The sequence below is a fragment of the Anolis sagrei genome, chromosome 3, assembly GCF_037176765.1.
Source record: "Anolis sagrei isolate rAnoSag1 chromosome 3, rAnoSag1.mat, whole genome shotgun sequence".
In the NCBI taxonomy this organism is placed as follows: domain Eukaryota; kingdom Metazoa; phylum Chordata; class Lepidosauria; order Squamata; family Dactyloidae; genus Anolis; species Anolis sagrei.
In genome coordinates, this window is record NC_090023.1 from 87,679,767 (window position 1) to 87,700,844 (window position 21,078).

The following is a 21,078-nucleotide window of genomic DNA, read 5'->3' on the forward strand; positions in this document are numbered from 1 at the left end:
AGTAGTTCCGGCTGGAACTACTTTGGGTGGGAGGAGCCTGGAGAAGACTAGCCTTCCTCCAGTCTCCTCCTGACGTCTACCCACCGCATCCCGCCCATTAACAGTATAATTGAGGTTGCTTTAGAGGGCTGGGTAGGAATTTTTTCCCCTCCTGCATTCCAGGAGGGTTTTTTCGCCTACCCTATACTGTTACCAGGGGGCAGATCGGGTTTGTCGGTGTTTTTAAATAGGTTTAACGGAAAAAACAGCTAGGAAAGGAAACATTTATCTGGTGTGCACCCAAGACACCCCCTTTGGGGAGACAAAAGGCCATTAATGTTAAACATCACCGATTGTTACACTATCCAAGGTGAACAAGATAATGGCTTTAAATGGGGAGGGTCTTACCTCAATATCCTTGAGGAAGATTCCTCCAACACATTTTGCTAATAAGATTACCCAGGTTTACGTCACCCGGGAATCGGGTGCTTCGCCCTGTGAGCCGAGGGGGGGGGGTAGTCCGGGAAGGGACACCACCTCGGCTTTATTCATTGCACGTTTCATGCTAGTCTGATTATGGTTTTGAGTGTTAGATTTAATTAGGTAACAGTTAATGAAGTTGCCCAATTTTAAACCCATAACTTGTGTGGTGTCTTCTTTTGGGGTGTTGGCAGACAAAAGGGCATTCTGAACTCCAACAAAAATGGAATTGAAGAAGCTTGGCATACAGAACTCCCATAACCAACAGAAATTACTGGAGAGGATTGGGGTACCTTGGCATTTTGGAGCTGCTGGGATATATAGTCCTCTCCCATCCAAAAGCATTCTGAACTCATGCAGCCATGCAATGCTCTTCAACTTGGCACAGATAATTCCCATGGTGAACAGAAAATACTGGAGATAACTGTGATACATAGACCTTGGCATTTTGGAACTGCTGGGATATATAGTCCTCTCCCATCCCAAAGCATTCTGAACTCATGCAGCCATGCAATGCACTCCAACTTGGCACAGAGAATTCCCATGGTGAACAGAAAATACTGGAGATAACTGTGATACATAGACCTTGGCATTTTGGAACTGCTGGGATATATAGTCCTCTCCCATCCCAAAGCATTCTGAACTCATGCAGCCATGCAATGCACTCCAACTTGGCACAGAGAATTCCCTTGGTGAACAGAAAATACTGGAGATAACTGTGATACATAGACCTTGGCAACTGCTGGGATATATAGTCCTCTCCTATCCCAAAGCATTCTGAACTCATGCAGCGATGCAATGGACTCCAACTTGGCACAGAGAATTCCCTCCCCCCCTCATAGACAGATGGCCAGGCATGAGGACGGCATGAAGAGTTTTACTCACATTGCGGTCTAACAAAGGGTGAGTCTTCTTCCCCCGTTCCTTTGCCTCCAAAGCTCCTCCTCCTGACTACCCACATTTCTGTGGGAAGAGCAAGAGGAGGAGCCTTCCAGGAGTGCCATGTGGCTGGGTCTGGGAGTCGGCAGCCATTTTGGAGGGGGCGGGGCCAGCTAAGGCACCTTGGCGACCCCCAGAAAATGGCCTAACGACCCCCCCAGGGGTTGCGACCCCCAGGTTGAGAAACGCCGCTCTAGAGCTTTTTATGAAATCCGGAAGCTCCAAAGTAATTCCCATGTTCCCCTAAAGTGGGTTAACAGCTAGATGCAATGGATATGTTGCCCATCTAATCCATGTGACATGTGGCATCACTGCAGCAAGCGAACAGTGAATCCACATTATTTCAGCCATGCCGACACAGCCCTAGTGGAGACACCTGAAACCTTTCTGTTTTCAACAAATGGAGACACATTCTGCCTTTTCATGCGTGCCTTTCTCTCTAATTAGAACTGGAAACACCTCATACTAATTTGGCATGGAATGGTTTTTAAACATTCTAATTTGATGACAAATTATGCTAAATTCTTAGCTTAACATAATGCAAGCAGCTTATATGAATACACATATTTGTGCAGTCCTAATTAAAAAGACATACTTGTACAAACTGATACCTTTTCAGTATTTTACTACAGGATTCCTGACTGGGGTTCTACAATGTTTTATAAAGGAAAATTCTCCAGCACTAAATTCATAATTGACAGATCCCAGAAGAGAAGAGTGACTAAAAATACCCAGCAACAATAACAAGTTTCACGTGTATTTTCTGTTTCTTAGTATATTAGTTCCTACTAAGGGATTGTGTAGCACCTTTGAGACTGAAAAAAAGTCAGTCTCAAAAATGCTGCAAGATCCCTTTGTATGCTAAAGCAGACTAACATAGCTATGTCTTTGAATAGCCCCTTACTATGTTGCTCTACTCCTCCCACAGGTATATCACACCCAAAGTGAGTCTAAAATGTTATTATGGGTGAAAGACAGATAACGACTGCTATTATGATTGCTCATGGGTAAATTGTCTCATGTCCTGCCTGGGAGTCTCAGACATTTCTAGGAACAGGGACAGTTTGAGCAAATGCTTTAACTGCATGAATGCATTCCTGGGCCCTGTAGAAACCTGAGCTTCCAGGATCAGGAATGAATCCAAGAGTGCATCAAAACAGTGTTCCAGTTCTGTCAATTGATATATGAAGGTGGACTGTTGTGTGGTTTCAAGGCTGTATGGCCATGTTCTAGCAACATTTTCACCTGACGTTTCACATGCATCTGTGGCTCTGAACATGCCAGCCACAGATGCAGGCAAAATGTCAGGAGAAAATGGTGCTAGAACATGGCCATAAAGCCCAGAAACCACACAACACTCCAGTGATTCCGGCGATGAAAGCCTTTGACACTATATGAAGGATTGCTTCATTTTTATAATTGTAAAAAAATAATAATAATTACATGTTCTACCCTCTGTCAGCTTTTATATTTCCTTTTCATTTCATTTCACTCTTTCCCTTTTCCCCCGTCTTTGTTGTTCTTAATGCCTTTATCCTTGGAAAACTGAAAAAATTCCCCTTTAGTTCAGTAGGTCTAAATATAAGTATATATGGATCCAACCCATGCAGTATAACTATAACAGATACAATGATTTGGCTGAATATTTCATGTTAAAAGCAAAATAAATTCTGATTTTAAAAATGTTCAGTCTAGCTTTTACCACCTACAATTTCACACCTCAGAAGTTCAGGCTATGCAGTCTCTCCACTGCAGGCATACAACCACATCAATCATCCGGCAGCAGGAGGCAGTAGTGATCTATTTTGCCATCAGGCATAGGGAATCTGGAGCCCCACCGTGCATTGCTTGCATCACTGGGAGGATGATCAAATGGGGAGAAGTGTGAGCACACATGATGCTCATGTCTTCCGCCCATCGATTATGGCAACACTGGAAGCCTCCCATGTTGTCACAGCGGCATGCCAGTTCCACCCTCCTTCAGCCATGCAGCGAACACAGCACCATCTTATGAGAGCCAGTCAGCTCTATGGGTGACTGGGGCTGGATTGGGGTATGCCTCCGATTCTAGCCCCGTATGACGAAGTTGATAATTTTCTTGTATTTCCATTATTTTCGTACTCAGGGCCCTGAGTTCCTTTCATCACTCTTCTCAGCCTTTGTAATGCAGAGGTACTTACTTACATACTTAGGTGATCCTTCGTTGTCCAAGGATGATGGTCCTCCAAGATCAGTGTACTGGCGGTGGGTCTGTAGGTGACTGTGGAGCCCTATTCTTGATCTGCATCTTCTTCCACAGTGAGGGCATCGGTTTCCAGGTGGAAGGCGGTCCCAGTCGGAGTTGGCTTGATGCACCTTCCTCTTGGCACATTTCCCTCCATTCATGCCTCTTCAAATTCTACAGCACTGCTGGTCACAGCTGACCTCCAACTGGAGCGCTCAAGAGCCAGGGCTTCCCAGTTCTCAGTGTCTATGCCATAGTTTTTAAGGTTGGCTTTGAGCCCATCTTTAAATTTCTTTTCCTGTCCTCCAACATTCCGTTTTCCATTCTTGAGTTCAAAATAGAGCAACTGCTTTGGGAGACGGTGGTCGGGCATCCAGACAACATGGCCAGTCCAGCGGAGTTGATGGCGGAGGACCATCGCTTCAATGCTGGTGTTCTGTGGTGCGCTGGGCCTGTAACAACTGACTTTTCTATAGGACGTATACTTTGTCCCAGCGGGAAGCCGGGGTGCCTCAAAGAAAGGTCCTCGGGGATTTTCCTGAAGTGATGGTCTTTAGAGTCTTTAATGATATAACAAAATCTTTATTATGGAACCAACAATAAATCTTCAAACAACACTTCAAAGCTTTCTTTCTCTAGTCCTTAGGAGACTGGCAACTGACATAGATTAACTATACTTTCTCTGCATGAGGAAAACCCTTTATAACCTCTCCCAGGCTGTCTATCATCTGGGCCTCGTTGGTGTGGGTCTTACTACCGATTCCATATGCATCTGGACATCGAGTAAACCTACCAGCCAAGGCTTGTAGATATTTCAACTGGGTTTCGCAGGTCTGTAATGCTGTTCTCCCTCCGAGAGATCTTTGGAAACTTCAGGGCTCTTTCCCTCTGATGCTGTGAGGCTGAGGGGCTGAGAACTCTCAGCCAGAGATTTGGGATCTTTTTTCTTCTGTTTCTGTTGGAATTTCTGTAACCCCGAATGGTCTGTTTCTATTTCCCCGGATGATCTTGAGGAATGAAGCTTTTTCTACGGGACGAGCTGGTCTACGTCCCATAGCCTAGCTTCCTTGTGTGAGACTGCCCAAAATGGTTCCTTTCCCTCCCAGAGCCCTGAACAGGGGGCAGAACCAAAGCTTAATGATGATAGACAGGTGGCCTATCCTATGACTGCAAACTTTAACAGGAGGAAAATGCAGTTGCAGCTTCTGGTACAGCCGTACCAGCACAACTGGTGGTCTTTGCTTCTTCCAGCACGCTGACCTTTGTCTGCTTGTCTTCCCAAGAGATTTGCAGGATTTTTCGGAGGAAGCGCTGATGCATGTAACATCTGTAGATAGTCCACGTCTCGCAGGCATATAGCAGGGTTGGGAGGAGAATACCTTTATAAACAAGCACCTTAGTATCCCTATGGATTTCCCAGTCCTCAAACACTCTCTGCTTTATTCAGAAAAATGCTGCACTCGCATCACTCTTTCATCGCTCTTCTCAGCCTTTGTAATGCAGAGGTAATGAGGTAGTAAGCCAGCCAGTTTAGGAGCAAGGTTCATTTCTCCATCCTGGCATGATGCTCACTGAGTGACAATGAGTCAGTCACATGTCCCCCTTCAGAGGAAGTCTGAAGATAAAATGAGTGAGTGGAAAGGATGTCCTCAGTCTTGAGTTCCTAAAAGAAATAACAATCTATATACAAATCTATAGACACAGATAACTATAAACTATACAGCTATCTGCCCATGTTTTGAGAGCTTTAGAAGAGACCCTCCTCAGGATACTACCATCTGCTCCCAGGCTCTGCAACATACTTCCTAGAGTGTCTAGAGCACCCTGTGTGGCTTAAATGCATAATTGATAAATATATTACATTTATTTATTGGTTTGTTGCATTATATACATTTTTAAGGAACAACTCAAGAGTAAATGGTGTTGCATATCTCTATGCTTAAGTTACATGTATAGCACATAGCTACTTTCTTACTCTTTACTGACCTAGCTTTAAAAACAAACAAAAAAAAACCACACACACAAACAAGTAGAAAGGGAGTTCAGGCACACAAATATGAAGATCGAGTGGGGAAGGGGTGGCATTAAGGAGCCCTTGAAGGAGGAAAATGAATTGAGATAAGCTCAATTGCATTCTACCACATGCCGAGTTAGGGAATAATTCTCTTCTTTTCAAAGTATAGCAGTGATGGAAGATGATTCTCAGGGGACTGCCCTAAAGTTGAACATTTCAGGGATTATCTGCCAATTAATTTCACCTTCAGTGACATTTTCCATCATACTAAGAATCTCTTCAGGATATATTAGGGCAGCTAATAGCCACTTCCACAAGAATGAAGGATCAAGGGTGTTTATCTCCTCATTCATAAAGGAGCAATTTCCCCCTACTGCTTGGGACTCACAGAGAGCTAAATCTAATGTGTTTTGCTGTACAGAAGAGTCTAAAATAAAGAGAAAGAGAGACAGAGATCCCTTCAGGGTTATCTCTTGCAGTTTCATTGTATTCACACATAACAATTACTACTGTTGCAGCCATTGCTAATATGATACTTTTATATTTTGTCACAAATCACTAGAAATTTTGCACCTAGGTAAGGAAGATTTATCCCATTGTATCAGAAGCCATATATTATAATAGCAAACTCTTTTTTCTGAGTGGCACCATCTAAGTAGAAGAAGGAAGCTTGAGGAAAATCCAAGGTTGTAAAAAATACAAGTCTTTTTGAGCCTATATAGTCCAGTGGAATTGCCTCTATTGAAAATTGGAAGGGAAAAATAGAGGAGGGAGGAAATTGAATGAAGTTATCTTAGCAGAAGACATTACAGTAGGTACTGCAGACTACTTCAACCAGAGAAATCAGCCATAGCAGAGCACCTGATGAACCAACCTGGACACAGAATATTATTTGAGAACACAGAAATGCTGGACCACTCTAACAACTACCATGTCAGGCGACACAGAGAAGCCATTGACATCCACAAGCACATAAACAATATCAACAGAAAGGAGGAAACTATGAAAATGAACAAAATCTGGCTATCAGTATTAAAAAAAAAAACCTCTAAAATTATAACAGCAAATAAAGTATTAAAAAACTCTAAAATTATAACAACAAATATAACAGCACTCAAACACAGGGGAACTCCAGACAAGAAACAATCAAAAACAGCTAATCAGCTCTCAACAAAGGATTCCCTCAGGCACTGACAAGCCATTTATTTATTTATTTATTTATTTATTTAGAACATTTTACCCCACCCTTCTCAACCCCTGGGGGGACTCAGGGCGGCTTCCAATTGGCAATAATTCAATGCTGCATCATAAAATACAGAATAACAAATATAAGAATTAAACATGAACATTAATAAATAAAGATTAAAACAGTATACTTACACTCTGATTAGCTATTGCCAGTCTGGTGGCTGTTTAGCTAGCCATCTACTAATGAATACTCCGCTTAACTTATCCAAACCCTCTTCCATGCCATAGTCAAACATTATCAATGGTCCTTTAACCTGATTGCCCGAAGGCCTGGTCCCACAGCCACATTTAAACCTTTTTCTTAAAGGTGAGGAGGGATGACTATGACCTAATTTCCCCGGGGAGCAAATTCCATAGGTGGGGGGCCACCACCGAGAAGGCCCTGTCCCTCGTCCCCGCCAAGCATGTTTGAGACAAAGGCGGAGCCGAGAGCAGGGCTATGCCTAAAAACTGCCAGGCCATCAAATGCTAATCAAGATATCCAGTTGAAACATTCACACCTACCTCCAACAGACAAGAGTTCTTTTTCCCACCGTGGACATTCCACAGATATATATACTCAATTTTCCTAGTTTCCAACAGACCACACAACCTCTGAGGATGTCTGCCATAGATGCAAGTGAAATGTTTGGAGAGAATGCTTCTAGAACATGGTCATATAGCCCAAAAACCTACAACAACCCAGTATTTTTAGAATGTCCAAGTTGTTCTCTTTCCTCCTCCCACTTTCCCCCTTTTTGCCCTCAGCTTACTTCAGTTGGTGCAAACTGAGTTCCAAGTGTTGAGTTAATTCAACAGAGAGGAGAAGAGAAGCGGGGGGGGGGGGGATCTTGTCCTTTCCTGTAGTTTCTGGCAAACTGCTGCATCTTTTCCTTGCTTGTAACTAATACCTTTTGCTATCTTGAACACAGATTGCTGATTTTTTGTCATATGTGTCCCAATGTTCAGTTTATTCTCACTCTATATGCATCCCTGTTTTCATCTGTCAAATGTTGGGATGGTATGTACTAGCAGAACAACTAGCAATGCTTATCCAAAGTATGTTCTAATAGGTTGTGGAAGATGTGATAAAATAGCTTGTGAAATAAGTTGAAGAACAACTTGCACTAAGACCATCTTTCAAGCCTGTACACAATCAGAATTACAGAACAAGTAGCAATAGAAGAACTTTGCATGAGAGCAGTGGTTCTCAACCTGTGGGTCCCCAGATGTTTTGGTCTACAACTCCCAGAAATCCCAGCCCGTTTACCAGCTGTTAGGATTTCTGGGAGTTGAAGGCCAAAACATCTGGGGACCCCCAGGTTGAGAATCACTGCATTAGAAAAGACACAGCCGGATACAACCCAATATATTTTCAGCTCATATTTTTGTATGGAGAGCACTTACATTCTGTTGAAGCATTGCATTTGTTACATTTGGAAAACCAGATAATCTGAGTCAATTATCTCTTCATATATCACTCTTATGGGAAGCAAGTAACTAAGGGAGTAATAGCAACTTTGCCTTTTAATGGCTTGGCTTCTTTTTATAAAATATAAAAAGCACAGAATCTCCAGCTGCACCATTCCAAATTGCCACCGTTGCCAGCAGAAATCCAATTCAATTACAATTCAATTATAGTTTCTTTTAAAAATGCATTAAGCTCTGCACCAGCCAAAGCTAAACATTTTTAAGTCTCGTTGATTCCAATGCACAAAATTTAAGCACATGTATAACTCTTTCATTGAAATCAATGGGGTTGAGAAGTTGAGTGCAGCTAGATGTGACTATGGTTATTGAATACTAATCGGATGATGAAGCAAAAGGTCAGATTTCCCTTAATACATTTCTTACTTACTCTGTTTTTGGAACTTCTTTTCTCAACCAGAAGAAATCAGACTGTGCTGCATGCTTGCGGGTCTGAAGAACGTTGCCGAAATAATCAGTCTCTGAAAACTTCAGCTGGGGATAGAACATAAGGTTGTGCAAGCTGAACCAACAGATTCAAGGGGAAGTATCAAAAAATAACTTTAATGCTTAGGAAGAAAGAATTAAACTCGTCTCATTTCCAACCATAATTATTTGTATAACACAGATAATTCCAGAACATTTTTCCCATTGTGAAGGCTCATATGCAGTCCCCTAAGATGTTGCTATTAATTTACTTGTCATCCTATTTTATTTTTATTTTGGAAAGGTTGGGAAATGAAATGTTTCCATCAAACAACATTTATTGCAAAACTAGAACCATATACACATTGCCCAGTGGGACTTTATGCTAAACAAAACATACACATGCATAGAGTTGCACTTTACATGTCACACAATTGATAAATACTGGGATCTTAGAAGATCGCTATGTTATATGAAATTTTAGTCTCCCGAACAGAAAATTCCAGTCAACAAAATGGTTTGGCTATTATCTGGTTCATCACAAAATATAAACAGAGATGTTCCATATAAACAGGACAGTATAAAAATAAGGTATATGTGAGCAACTGTGTTATGAATCCCAACCTTCCATCTTACAAAGGCAAAGAGTTAATAATTCTTACAAGGGTAAGATAAGCCAAAGCATACATTTAAACATGAGAACTTTACAAGCAAAAGTCCCAGAAGACGTAAAATTGATCTTCCCCCAGAGTATTGATGCTCTAAGCAGCTATGTATTTATTTATTTATTTTTCAAATTATATCCTTCAAGGGCTAATAAATATTTTATTACATTGAGGAGACAGTCAGAAAATATAGCTGTTAGCAGTGATGGTGGCTCAGAGAACTAGTAATTGGATATAAGGCTAGGTCACACTTTCAGACTCAGAGCATGGGGCTAAGGATTCCAAGTCATTAACAACTAATTGCTGCAAGTGGTCTATTTGGAAAGAATCAGCAGCTTTGCACAGTCTTCAAAATGTGAAATATGGCTTCAAATCAAATTAAAGTAAAATTAAAGCAAATTATATATACCCAGAGATGCGCGCGCACACACACACACACTGTTTATATTTGGCATATTCCACCTACATTTCTTATTTCTTATTTGCCAGGAGGTGAGTTAAAACCTGACCAGATGCTTAGTATTAAACAAACTTTTAGGTGTTGAGTCAAAATATGGAAAACTATTGTCTCTTTTCTTGTATTTTACAATATTACAATATTAGAGGTTTTGAAATTGCATCTCTATTGCTTTCAAGGAAAAATGGGGAACATCAATATTGATCTGAAAATACAAAATAGTTCTATACCATTTTAAAAAGAAGAAGAGCTAAGTTACAAGAAAATCAATTTAATAGAAGCAGATAAATGCATGTTTTATATTAAGAGTTCAGTCCCATCTCTGTCCAAAAGTCGTGTACAGTGAGTGCTTGTGTCTATGGACTCTGTATCTTAACCACTCAGGGCTTGAAAATATCCTCCCACCCCAACCCCATAAAGCAAACTTGATATTTCAGTTTTATATCAGAGAAACCATTTTGCAACACCATTGTATATAACAATACATGAGTATCATTATTTTCGTAACAAACGGATCCTAGCACGAATCCCGGTGGACGCTAAAGGTTCAATGAAGCTAAAACTCTACCCTCCACTTTGTTTGCTAGCCTGATAAAACATAGAATACTATGTGACTGATTTGTCACTTAAGTGTTCATGGGTCATCTCCAAGTAAGATGCAAGGGTACAAATTTTCCAGTTTTGAAATGGCTGTGGGCAAAATCGTCAAGTCAGCTAGTATAACAGCAGCATCTTGCAATTTCTGTGGATTAATTGATTTGTTGCTTCAAACTGGAGAGACTTTGAGGGTGTCTGCTTATGTATTTAGTCTTATTTCCCTCCCAATCCCTGTGACACCAGGGCTCACTCCATGCTCTGCTCTCCAGCCATCAATTGGGTAATATTAAATGTTCCTTATATCATCTTCAGAGTAAGTGAGAAAGAATAGTCATCTCATTTCACCTTGATCTGGAAACAAGTCTGTTAATTAAGATTTCACTTTTAACAGTATGTTCTTTCTGCATGTGTGTGACTGAATGGCAAGTTGTGTGCAATTGTAGTGGTGCTTATTGGACATTACTTAATGACATTACCAGGTAGGTAAAGGTAAAGGTTTTCCCCTGACATTAAGTCCAGTCATGTCCGATTTTGGAGGTTGGTGCTCATCTCCATAGATAACTACAAGCTCATGTGGCTGGCATGACTGCATGAAGCACTGTTACCTTCCTGCTGGAGCGGTACCTATTGATCTACTCACATTTGCATGTTTTCAAACTGCTAGGTTGGCAGAAGCTGGGGCTAACAGTGGGATCTCAGACCAGGATCTGTCACAAAGTCTTCAGTTTGGGCCCTGAAGTGGCAACTAATCAGAGATCACCAATAATTGCTAATAAAAATCAAATGTTAAATGTCTTTTTGGCAATGTCTGCTCCTTTGACTATCATTTTGCAGAGTCTTTGCATTTTTTGGAATGGTGCTGGCATATGCCACTATAATTGGATAATGTGAAAAAGTTTCTAGATGAACAATTCACCTTTTCTGCCAGGAAAAAAGACAGTTCAGAGAGACTTAGAAGATCAGAAATAGCTTTGGAGAAAATATGTAACCCAAAGGAAGAAAATATAGGAGGCTGGCAAATCGCCCCACAGGACCTCATCAATGTGATGAGTTCCTTAGTATAAGTATTGCATAATTTAGCCAACAGAAATGGCACTGATGAGTGCATTTCATATGCGCAAATGTTAATTCGATAAATTCAATGTTACTTCAATTTTTGGTTGCTTGAGCAACTTGGAAACAAACCAGACTGTTTAAGTCACTTGCTTTCATCATTCCCAACTGCAGACTTCTTTCCTATTGAAGACTTGCTGTGGCTGTTGTTTTGTCTGGCTCTAAATATCTGTAATGACGAAGTTTCACACTACAATGATTTGATAGGGTATGAACATAAAGCAATAAAAGAAGTGACTTATTATCATTTCCAAGCCTACTTTAACTGCCACAGACAGAGCAATAGCCTCAATGAAGACAATGTGTGGTGTATTTGGGGCTACCTCACGAAAATATTTGGCAATTTCGGAGAAAGATTATGACTCAGAAAATGGATTACGGCTGCTATTAATTTGCTCCAGTGACACAGTTGACAGTAATCTGTGCTTTGTGTTAAAGATACACACTGCATCGACTACTGAACAAATTTAACCATAGGCATAGTTAAGACTTTCCTGTGTGGGTTAAGTAATGTTTGGAGTACTTACTCATCATCCTCAATTTCAATTAAAAATGCTTTATTCTCTTGATAGAAGTTTCATGTAAATAATGTGGGAGATTAAACAGAACACAAGAAATGTGCAAAGCAAAGGAAACTGTTATAGCTAAAGGCATGCATTTGTAGAGCAGAAATGAAGCATTCAGAAAGTTAATATCCATTATTTCCGGTGGGAACTAATATGTGAGCTATTTATGTCTTGTCATTACTCTTTTTGAGACCAAATTTCAGTTGAGAATCAAGTCTCAATCAAACATCATTGTAGAGTATTTTTATGTTGTCATCATCATAATTGTTGTCATTACTTGCCCAATATAGCTGAGCATTCTGGCTAGCGATCTAGAAAGCCAGTATCAAATAATCATCAGGAACATCTGTACTGTATGTACCCAAATGTACACTAAATCTCACATCAACACCCAGGCAAAAGATACTATGAGTGCTTCCAGATACTATGAGTGCTTCCAAAAGTGTGTGTGCTCTTGTGACACAGCTCTTTGGGCTTGCCAGGTCATCTCCGCAACCATTCATCACAAGGTGGATGTCTATGGAAATTTTGTGGATCTGCATGAGAAGAGTTTACACACACAAAAATCACACCCCAAAGTGTAATTTGTTTATGCTGTGGTATGATTTTGAAGAACAAATTTTCTCCATTTTTAAAAGTGCTTTTTCATTGATGGACTGTAACTATAAAAATAATTTCAAATGATAGAGAGAAATGTGAATAAGAGATGGATAGGTGGCAGTGGTACAGGGGGTGGGTGGTTGTTCTGGTATATCTCAAAATTAAAAAGAAGTCCATCTGACAGGCGCTGGGGATTGCCAGAAAATAGGTTAGGATAACCAGAAGATAAGTTAATATTTTTAACAGGCTACGAACTATAACAAAAATACTACAGTCTTCTAAGTATTTGCATCATCTGGAGGAGGTCACAATCCCACAGATGGCATAACTGACACAGAAATTAAGAAACTTGCATATTGTTCTTTGAAGCATATGATATATACTGCTTCTGGGGCTTACAGAGAGAATTAAGAACCTATACAGAATAGTAAAACGTTCCCTATTGAATGTCTACTTAACAGGAAAACGTTTAAATCTTTGTTCTGTGTATTTTAATATGTATTTAATAGAAATATGTTTTAATATGTATATTTTATACAATGTTTACGATTAATATGTGTTTTTAGCTAACCTGCCTCAAGCCACAAGGGGAGGCAGGTAAGAAAATAATAATAATAAAAATGATGATGATGATGATGATGATATTGTGATAGCAGCCAGTTTGCGAACTATTAGCAACCAGTCCATGGGGGGGGGGGGTGCTAGCCCCTCACATCAAATAGCCTGAAAAGTACTGAATAAATTAATTTAATTAAATTGCATTTCTTGGTACACACACATTCTGGACTTATGATTTTCTATTACTTTTGCTCAAAAACCTTTCAAGCCCATTTTTCCACAAAGCCCATTTCTGCACTCAGACTTACTATGCCTCTATTTATACTGTAGACCACCTAAATACCTAAAGCCACTAGATTCAATCTAATTTTGAAACCAATCAAGGTCAGCCCTTGTTAGTACTTAGATGGAAGGCCACCAATGAATACTAGATGCTATAGGTTATATTTCAGAAGTCGAAACTAGCAAAAGCACCTCTGACTATTTCTTCCCTAAGAAAATCCTATGAAATTCATGGGGTTGTCCTAAATCCACAGGTAGCTTGAAGACACAGCCACACATTTGCTGTGTTAATTCTTGCTATAAACAGCACTTGAATCAGGAACGAGGGAAAGAAAGGTTCCTGCAGATGAAAGTGAGAGGATGGTGACGTCTAAGAAGAAATGGGAGCATACATATACAGTGGGATTTGATTTCAGGACAACAAAATCGATGGCTGCTCAAGCCCCATTGTATGTATAAAATATGACATAGAAATGACATTTCTTATATAAAATGGCAAAACTTTGGCTTTTTGGTGTATTTTTTTAAAAAATATTTTCAAGCCATGGATAATTGAAACTATTGATGCAGAATCTGTGGATAAAGAGGAAGGACAGTAGTTGTACAGCATACATGGAAACAACTTACTCTTATCATTTCCCTTCATTTGCTAGAATTTAAGAGTTCCTTTATGATTACCTGTAAGGAAGGCCAGTTGATAGAATTTCTTTTGAGGCATGAAAAATAGAGCTATCAAAGCAAGGTGTCCACGTGTGTGTGTGTATAATGTTAATGCAGACTGTTCATTATACACAATATTTCAGGTGCCCATCAAGGTGGTCAAATGTCAGCCCTCCAGATGTTGTTGAGTACAGCTCTGATTAGACCTAGTCATTACTGCCAATGGTGAGCAGCCAGTTAACATTGTAATCCAACAATATCTGGAGATCACACTTTGCCAACCCCTGCAAGAAGGAGATGTACCCCATGCATTATATTGCCAAAAAGAGCCTGTATAGAACTGGAGGAAAGAGAAAAACACTTGGGGAGGGATGCGAATGGGAAGGGAAGCAATTCAGTCAGGAGCTGATGATTTGGGTGAGTGTGGGTAGCTATTCACCAACCAAAACACCAGTTACAGGCTAGTTGTAGTACTCTATATAGAAATTTTGCAAAATTATTTTTCCTGCATAACTTTTCTTTTCAACTAATCCCTTAAAATAATTTTTGAGTCTCCATGGAACAAGGATAAATTTCAATCATTTTGTTGTTTTCTTGTGTATCCTATATTGACACCACCTTTGCAAATAACTATACTCGTATTTCAAACAGGACTTACTGTTTTGATGCCTTCCGCAATATAGGTATCATTCATTATAAATTCAGGGTAACCCACTTTCGCCAAAACAGCTTTTGCCTTTGGGACCAAAAAAAACATGATAGTGACAATGATGCTAATTTAAACAATGATATGATCTTATTTATTTCATGCATTAAAATATTGTTTAAAGTTACCTTCAGGTTCATGTATCAGGTGTATATGAAACATACATGCATTTCATGGGTGTTTTTGTTTTGTTTTTAAATTATTTCAATAAATATTAATAGCAAAAAAAAAAAAAAACCCTAACTAGCAAGGTAACCAATTTCCAGTCAAGATGTTAATTAAATTCGAATTTCATTTTTAGGCTTGAGTACCATTTCTGAGATATCTCATTATTTAAATACAGGTATTTAAAAATCCAAAATCCAAAACACTTCTGGTTCCATACTCAACCAGTAATTATTTTCAAATGTACACACATATACATACATATATTTACACAAAACTTGTTAAATATGCCTTCAAATCATTTCTGACATATCAAAAAAGTGAGCCTATCATGGAATTTTCTTTGCAAGACTTATTCATTGTCCTTCTCTTCAGCCTGACAAAATGTGACTTTCCCTAAAGTTACCCATTTTGTTTCCATGACTGACCTATTCCATGACTGTCCTATTCTCAAATCACTACACCACACTGGCTCTGTAAAAAAAATTGTACATTCTCATTTCATACAAATCTGTATCATTTTTGTCCTCTTTTTAGTGATGCATAAGTCACCATCCTAATGCAGAAATGGGCACTGATGCTCTAGCACTGCTAGAGTCCATGCTACTTGCAAAAAAATTGAGTATTCACATTGAGGTACAATCACATTGAAGTACAATCTATTGTACACATGGGTATTGGGAATTCAAAGCATTAAGAAAGGCATAACATCGTTAGTAAATTGATTTATTATTCTAGTGGAATTTTAGCAGCAAGCAATCAAAATATATTTGTATTTTGTCTCTGCTGCAGAAAATAAATCCACCAGCTGGGTACCAAAGCTCTGCATGTTGACTGTGGGAAAGCACCATTTACTGCTCTTCCTCTGGGAGCACAAAATTTTGGGCCAAGCCTTCCTGGCCCTAGGTTTTTCTTTCCCACCTGAAATTAAAATCTTCTACCTGTGAAATTACAATTAATTGCCAGATAGATAATTAAGATGTGACAAACTGAAGAATACAGATGGGTAATTAGCAGCAGGAACAGATGAACTCTTAAGCAAGAAAGATCCCATTGTCATGCAAATGTCCTCAATGACAGAAAAACAATAAAATACAAATGGTGCCCCACCACAGTGAGAATAAGAAACAAACTAAGGACTTCATCATATTGAGCTAGAGAAAATGAGGGAAAGTGAGGGAAAGGGTGGAGTTTCATGGGATTCTGTAAAGAAGACAAAGAATTTACTCACTCTCATCACTAAGATCACCTCCTCCAGCTTCTAACTCAACCATCCATTTAATTCCTATCACATGGGAAGGTGATGACTCCTCCCATTTCAAGGATCACTTTAAAAAACAGGCCTCCTTTAAAGGAGCACTGCCTTCAAACCCCTTTGACTGAAATAGAAGCACCTTTTGTAAAGTGGCACTGGGGTCCTTTGCACTCAAGACCCTTGACTGAAACAGATGCAGCTTTCTTTAGGCAGCACTTTCCCTGGGGTCATTTGCACTGAGATTTCCTCCCATTGTCCCACCAGGATTTCGATTATTTATCTTTTTTAAAAAAAACATCACCCCAGATCAGAAGTGGTTTTAAATTAACCCTTTCTCCAGCCTCTGCATTGGCGATCTGAGATAATGGTCATTTTGGCTCATCCCACACACAGCGTCATCGGTTTATCTACAAGCGGGCAACAAAAACAAGCAACTGTGATTAACATCACACTGGGAAACTGACTATTTGGACAATCTCTATGCAGGGAATTTAAAAATAAGTCACTTGACAATCGACTCAGGAACCATTGGAAAAAACACCTTTTAGAAATGGCAAAATACCTCACGCCCACAGTTGGAGCTTGCATCGTATGAAGGGGACAGTGGGTTGCCATTTCTTAAATGTGTAGAAACAGTGACTTTATTGTGTGTGATGAAGTAATATATGATAACAGAAGAAACTGGTTTCAATCCCATACACACTCAAGTGGGAGTAAGGTCCACTAAACCTAATAGGATTTACTTTTGAATAACAGAAGGAAGCTGCCTATTTTATACTGAGCCAGACCATCAGTCCATTTAGCCCAATACTGCCAATTCTAGTAGGACTCTCCAAAGTTCAACCAGGCTTCTTTCTAAGCCATCCAGAGAGATCTATTCTATTACGAAGTGGTTTTCCATCTGAATACTGACCAGGGCTGATCATGCTTAGCTTCCCAAATGAGAAAAAAATCAGTGTTTAGGGAGGGTGATGCAAGGACTTCATTTTAATCATCTCTGATCTGCCAGGTCCTAATCCAGTATTGGTCTACATGGACCAATGGTCGAATTCAGTATATGGCAGATTTCTGTGTTCCTTTGGATCTATGGAGTTCAATATCTAATTTTGCAAAAAAATTTTGTTTTTTTTATTTATTTATTTATTTATTTAACTTATATGCTGCTTTTCCCCCACAGTGGAACCCAAGATTAAAAACTTCCATGAGTAGGGAAGTTGTAAAAGTATTTGCATGCAACAGAATCATTGAATTGAAAGAGACTAAAAGGGCCATCACTCCAATCCCCTGCTATGCAGGAATACACAATCTCCCAACAAATGGTCATCCAGCTCCTGTTTAAAACCCTCCAAAGAAGGAGCCTGCACCACCCTCTGAGGAACCATATTTGACAATTGAACAGCTCTTAACATCAGGAAGTTCCTTCTAATATTCAGATGGAATCTTTTTTCCTGTCATTTTAATCCATTTCTCTGTGTTCTATTCTCTAGAACAGCAGAAAATAAGTCTGCTCCATAGTTAATATGGTATTATTTCAAATATTTAAACATGGCTATCACATCATCTCTTAACGTGTCTTCTGCACACTAAACATACTCTGTTCCCTAAGCCATTCCTCATAGGAGTTGGCTTCCAGACCTTTGATCATTTTGGTCACCCTGCTCTGGACATAATTCAGCTTGTCAATATGTTTTCTCAGCTGTGGTGTCCAGAAATAGACACAATGTTCCAGGAGAGCTCTGACCAAATCAGAATAGATTGATACACTCTTACTTTCCTTGATTAGACACTAAAGACTTCATCAGACAGGCGGAGGGAAAGTGGGCAAAAGTGGGCGAATGCAAAGGGAACTATCTTATCCTGTTCCCATTTTCTAGGATGGCCAGCCATCACACATCCTTTCTTTGCCTTTCCTTTTCACTTTCCCTCACTTTCCCCACTTTCTCCAGTTCAGATGGTCTTTGGACTCCATTTCCACGAGTTTAGGAAATGGAGTGCCATGGAGTGCTCCCAGAAGTGCCCTTATAGGACTCTTGTGGGTCTCTGTTTCCTAAATGCATTTATTTATTTACACTATTTATATACTGCTTTTCTCACCCCTGGGGAGACTCAAAGTGGTTTACAAAAAATAATGGTAAAATTCAATGCCTTACATGCATAAACAAAATCATAAGTCAAACAGCATATCACTAAGCATAAAATAAAACAGGATAAATTCACCACAAGACCACTTCAACCAGAGAAGTCAGCCATAGCAGAGCACCTGATGAACCAACCTGAACACAGCATATTATTTGAAAACACAGAAATGCTGGACCACTCTAACAACTACCATGTCGGACTACACAGAGAAGCCATTGAAATCTACAAGCATGTGGACAATTTCAACAGAAAGGAAAAAAACCATGAAAATGAAAATCTGGCTACCAGTATTTAAAAAAACTCCAAAATAATAATATTGAATAAAGACAGGGGAGATCCAGATAAAAAACAGTCAGGAACAGCTAATCAGCTCTCAACAAAGGATGCCCCCAGGCAGTAAGAAGCTGCACCCTGAAAACTGCAAGGCCATTAAATGCTAATCAAGGGTGCCAATTGAAACATTCACACCTACCGCCAAAAGATAAGAGTTCTTTCTCCCACCCTGGACATTCCACAGATATATAAAAACAATTTTCCTCGTTTCCAACAGACCTCACAACCTCTGAGGATGCCTGCCATAGATGCAGGCAAAACATAAGGAGAAAATGCTTCTGGAGCATGGCCATACAGCCCAAAAAACTTACAGCAACCCAATGATTCTGGCCATGAAAGTCTTCAACAGATTTAAAGCATTTAAAGCAGGGGTCAACAAACTTTTCAAACAGAGGGCCAGGTCATAGTTCCTCAAACTGTTGGAGGGCTGGATTATAATTTGAAAAAAATATGAATTCCTATGCACACTACACATATCTTATTTGTAGTGCAAAAACACTTAAAAACAATACAATAATTAAAATGAAGCTCAAATTTAACAAATATAAACTTATTAGTATTTCAATGGGAAATGTGGGCCTGCTTTTGACTGATGAGATAGGATTGTCGTTGTTGTTGTTGTTGTTGTGTGCTTTCAAGTTGTTTCAGACTTAGGTTGACCCTGAGCAAGGGCCGGGTAAATGACCTTGGAGGGCCATATCCAGCCTCCGGGCCATAGTTTGAGGACCTCTGATTTAAAGCACGAGAAACACTAAAGCAGGGCTGGGTGTTTCACATAGGAAAGAGAAGAAGGTGAAATACAGGAAGGAAGATGTCAAGAATGATCTTTTTTCTTTAATTGTTCGCCTATCCAAGCTCCTCACTTCCTTCCCAACTATTATTTTGCTGCCTTGCAAGAAAGAAACATAATACAGCTCCCCTAATCCAAATCTCTTTTCTCTTCCTATTTGCTAAAATGCTTATATTGGGGAGGGGGAGGTGTTATTATGATTAGGATTTTCCCGTGGTTTTGATTTATCAGTACTCCCACACTTTAAATATCACTTGACTTTCTTTCTACTGGCCTATCTCCGTCTCTGTACATAATCATGGAATAGTTAAAATTACTGCCCATGCATTCTAGATATTTTGTGGAATTATTGTCGAAAAACAACCCTAACATTTCCAGGATCAGTTTGTGAGTGAGGTGCAGAAAGGAAAGAGTTAATTAACTTTCCAACAGTTATCTTTCCTCACCCTTTAAAAATATGCTGGATGACTGAGAAATTACTACAGCCAAAAAATAATTGAGAATTCTTATTGAAAGAATCTATGCTCTGAGTGTAGCCCTTGGCCCTTAGAATCAATAACTGGCCATTTCATCTGAAGTCCTTTGAAACTGTGCTTGTGCAGCAAAGGATTCTCTCACAAGCTATAAATTAGAGTTATGTTCAAAGCAGAATAAATAGGTCTTTATCTAAATTCTTGCTATACAACATTACATTTTATTATTACCAATTAAGATGGGGCACATATATCACTTTACATAGAAAATCTGAATGTTGCAACAATACTTCTAGAATAATATACAAAAATGAAAATCTAATGAATGCATATAATCAATCTTTCTTTACTTTAAGGACTATTTTTGTATTGGAACTTCTTTAAGAAAAAATTAAATTAGCATAAAAAATTAGCACAAAATCCCATTTGAAAGCAAGAATCTTTCATAGCAATGTAATTGACCATTTAATTGCAACAATGAATTTACTCTTTATGTATGTGTCTGTGTTCTCATTTTTCATGGAAAGTAGGCTATCAGAATACCATCTGCTGGAATTGCAGCACACATATTCCTGGTATTCTATTGGCTCCAAACATGCACCAAAAGGAAAAGAAACTGAACATCTTCATCCAATTTATCTTATACCTCAGGGGTTGCCCACTGCAGAGGGAGTTGGGATTAATTTTCACCTTAAAACTTACCTCCTTCTCCCCAGTGGGCAGTGCTATTGCATTTCTCAACACACTGCAAGTGATATTTTGTCCATTTTTTTGGCTCATTTTTGTTTTGTCTTGCTTTAGGAAGCATTGTAGTAGCTCTAGAGTTGTGAGGTGAGCCAACTGCTACATTTTAGTGGGATTTTTTTAATCAATTAGTCTGAAAATAGGATGAAAACTACCCCAAAACCAGCAGGATCTTTTTAGAAGATTTAAGTCTTGAGGGTCTTAAGGGACTACAGAAGT

At 39.3% G+C, this 21,078-nt stretch overlaps 1 protein-coding gene across 1 annotated transcript in view; it reads right to left on the minus strand.

The window, feature by feature from the left end:
• The window catches only part of PHEX (phosphate regulating endopeptidase X-linked), a 140,944-nt gene that overhangs the window by 44,448 nt on the left and 75,418 nt on the right, over positions 1-21,078 (minus strand). The window contains exons 13-14 of the mRNA XM_060770102.2: positions 14,913-14,990; positions 8,722-8,825 (exon numbers count right to left, since the gene is read on the minus strand). Coding sequence (XP_060626085.2) covers positions 8,722-8,825; positions 14,913-14,990 — 182 coding nt within the window. The remainder of the gene's footprint in view (positions 1-8,721; positions 8,826-14,912; positions 14,991-21,078) is intronic.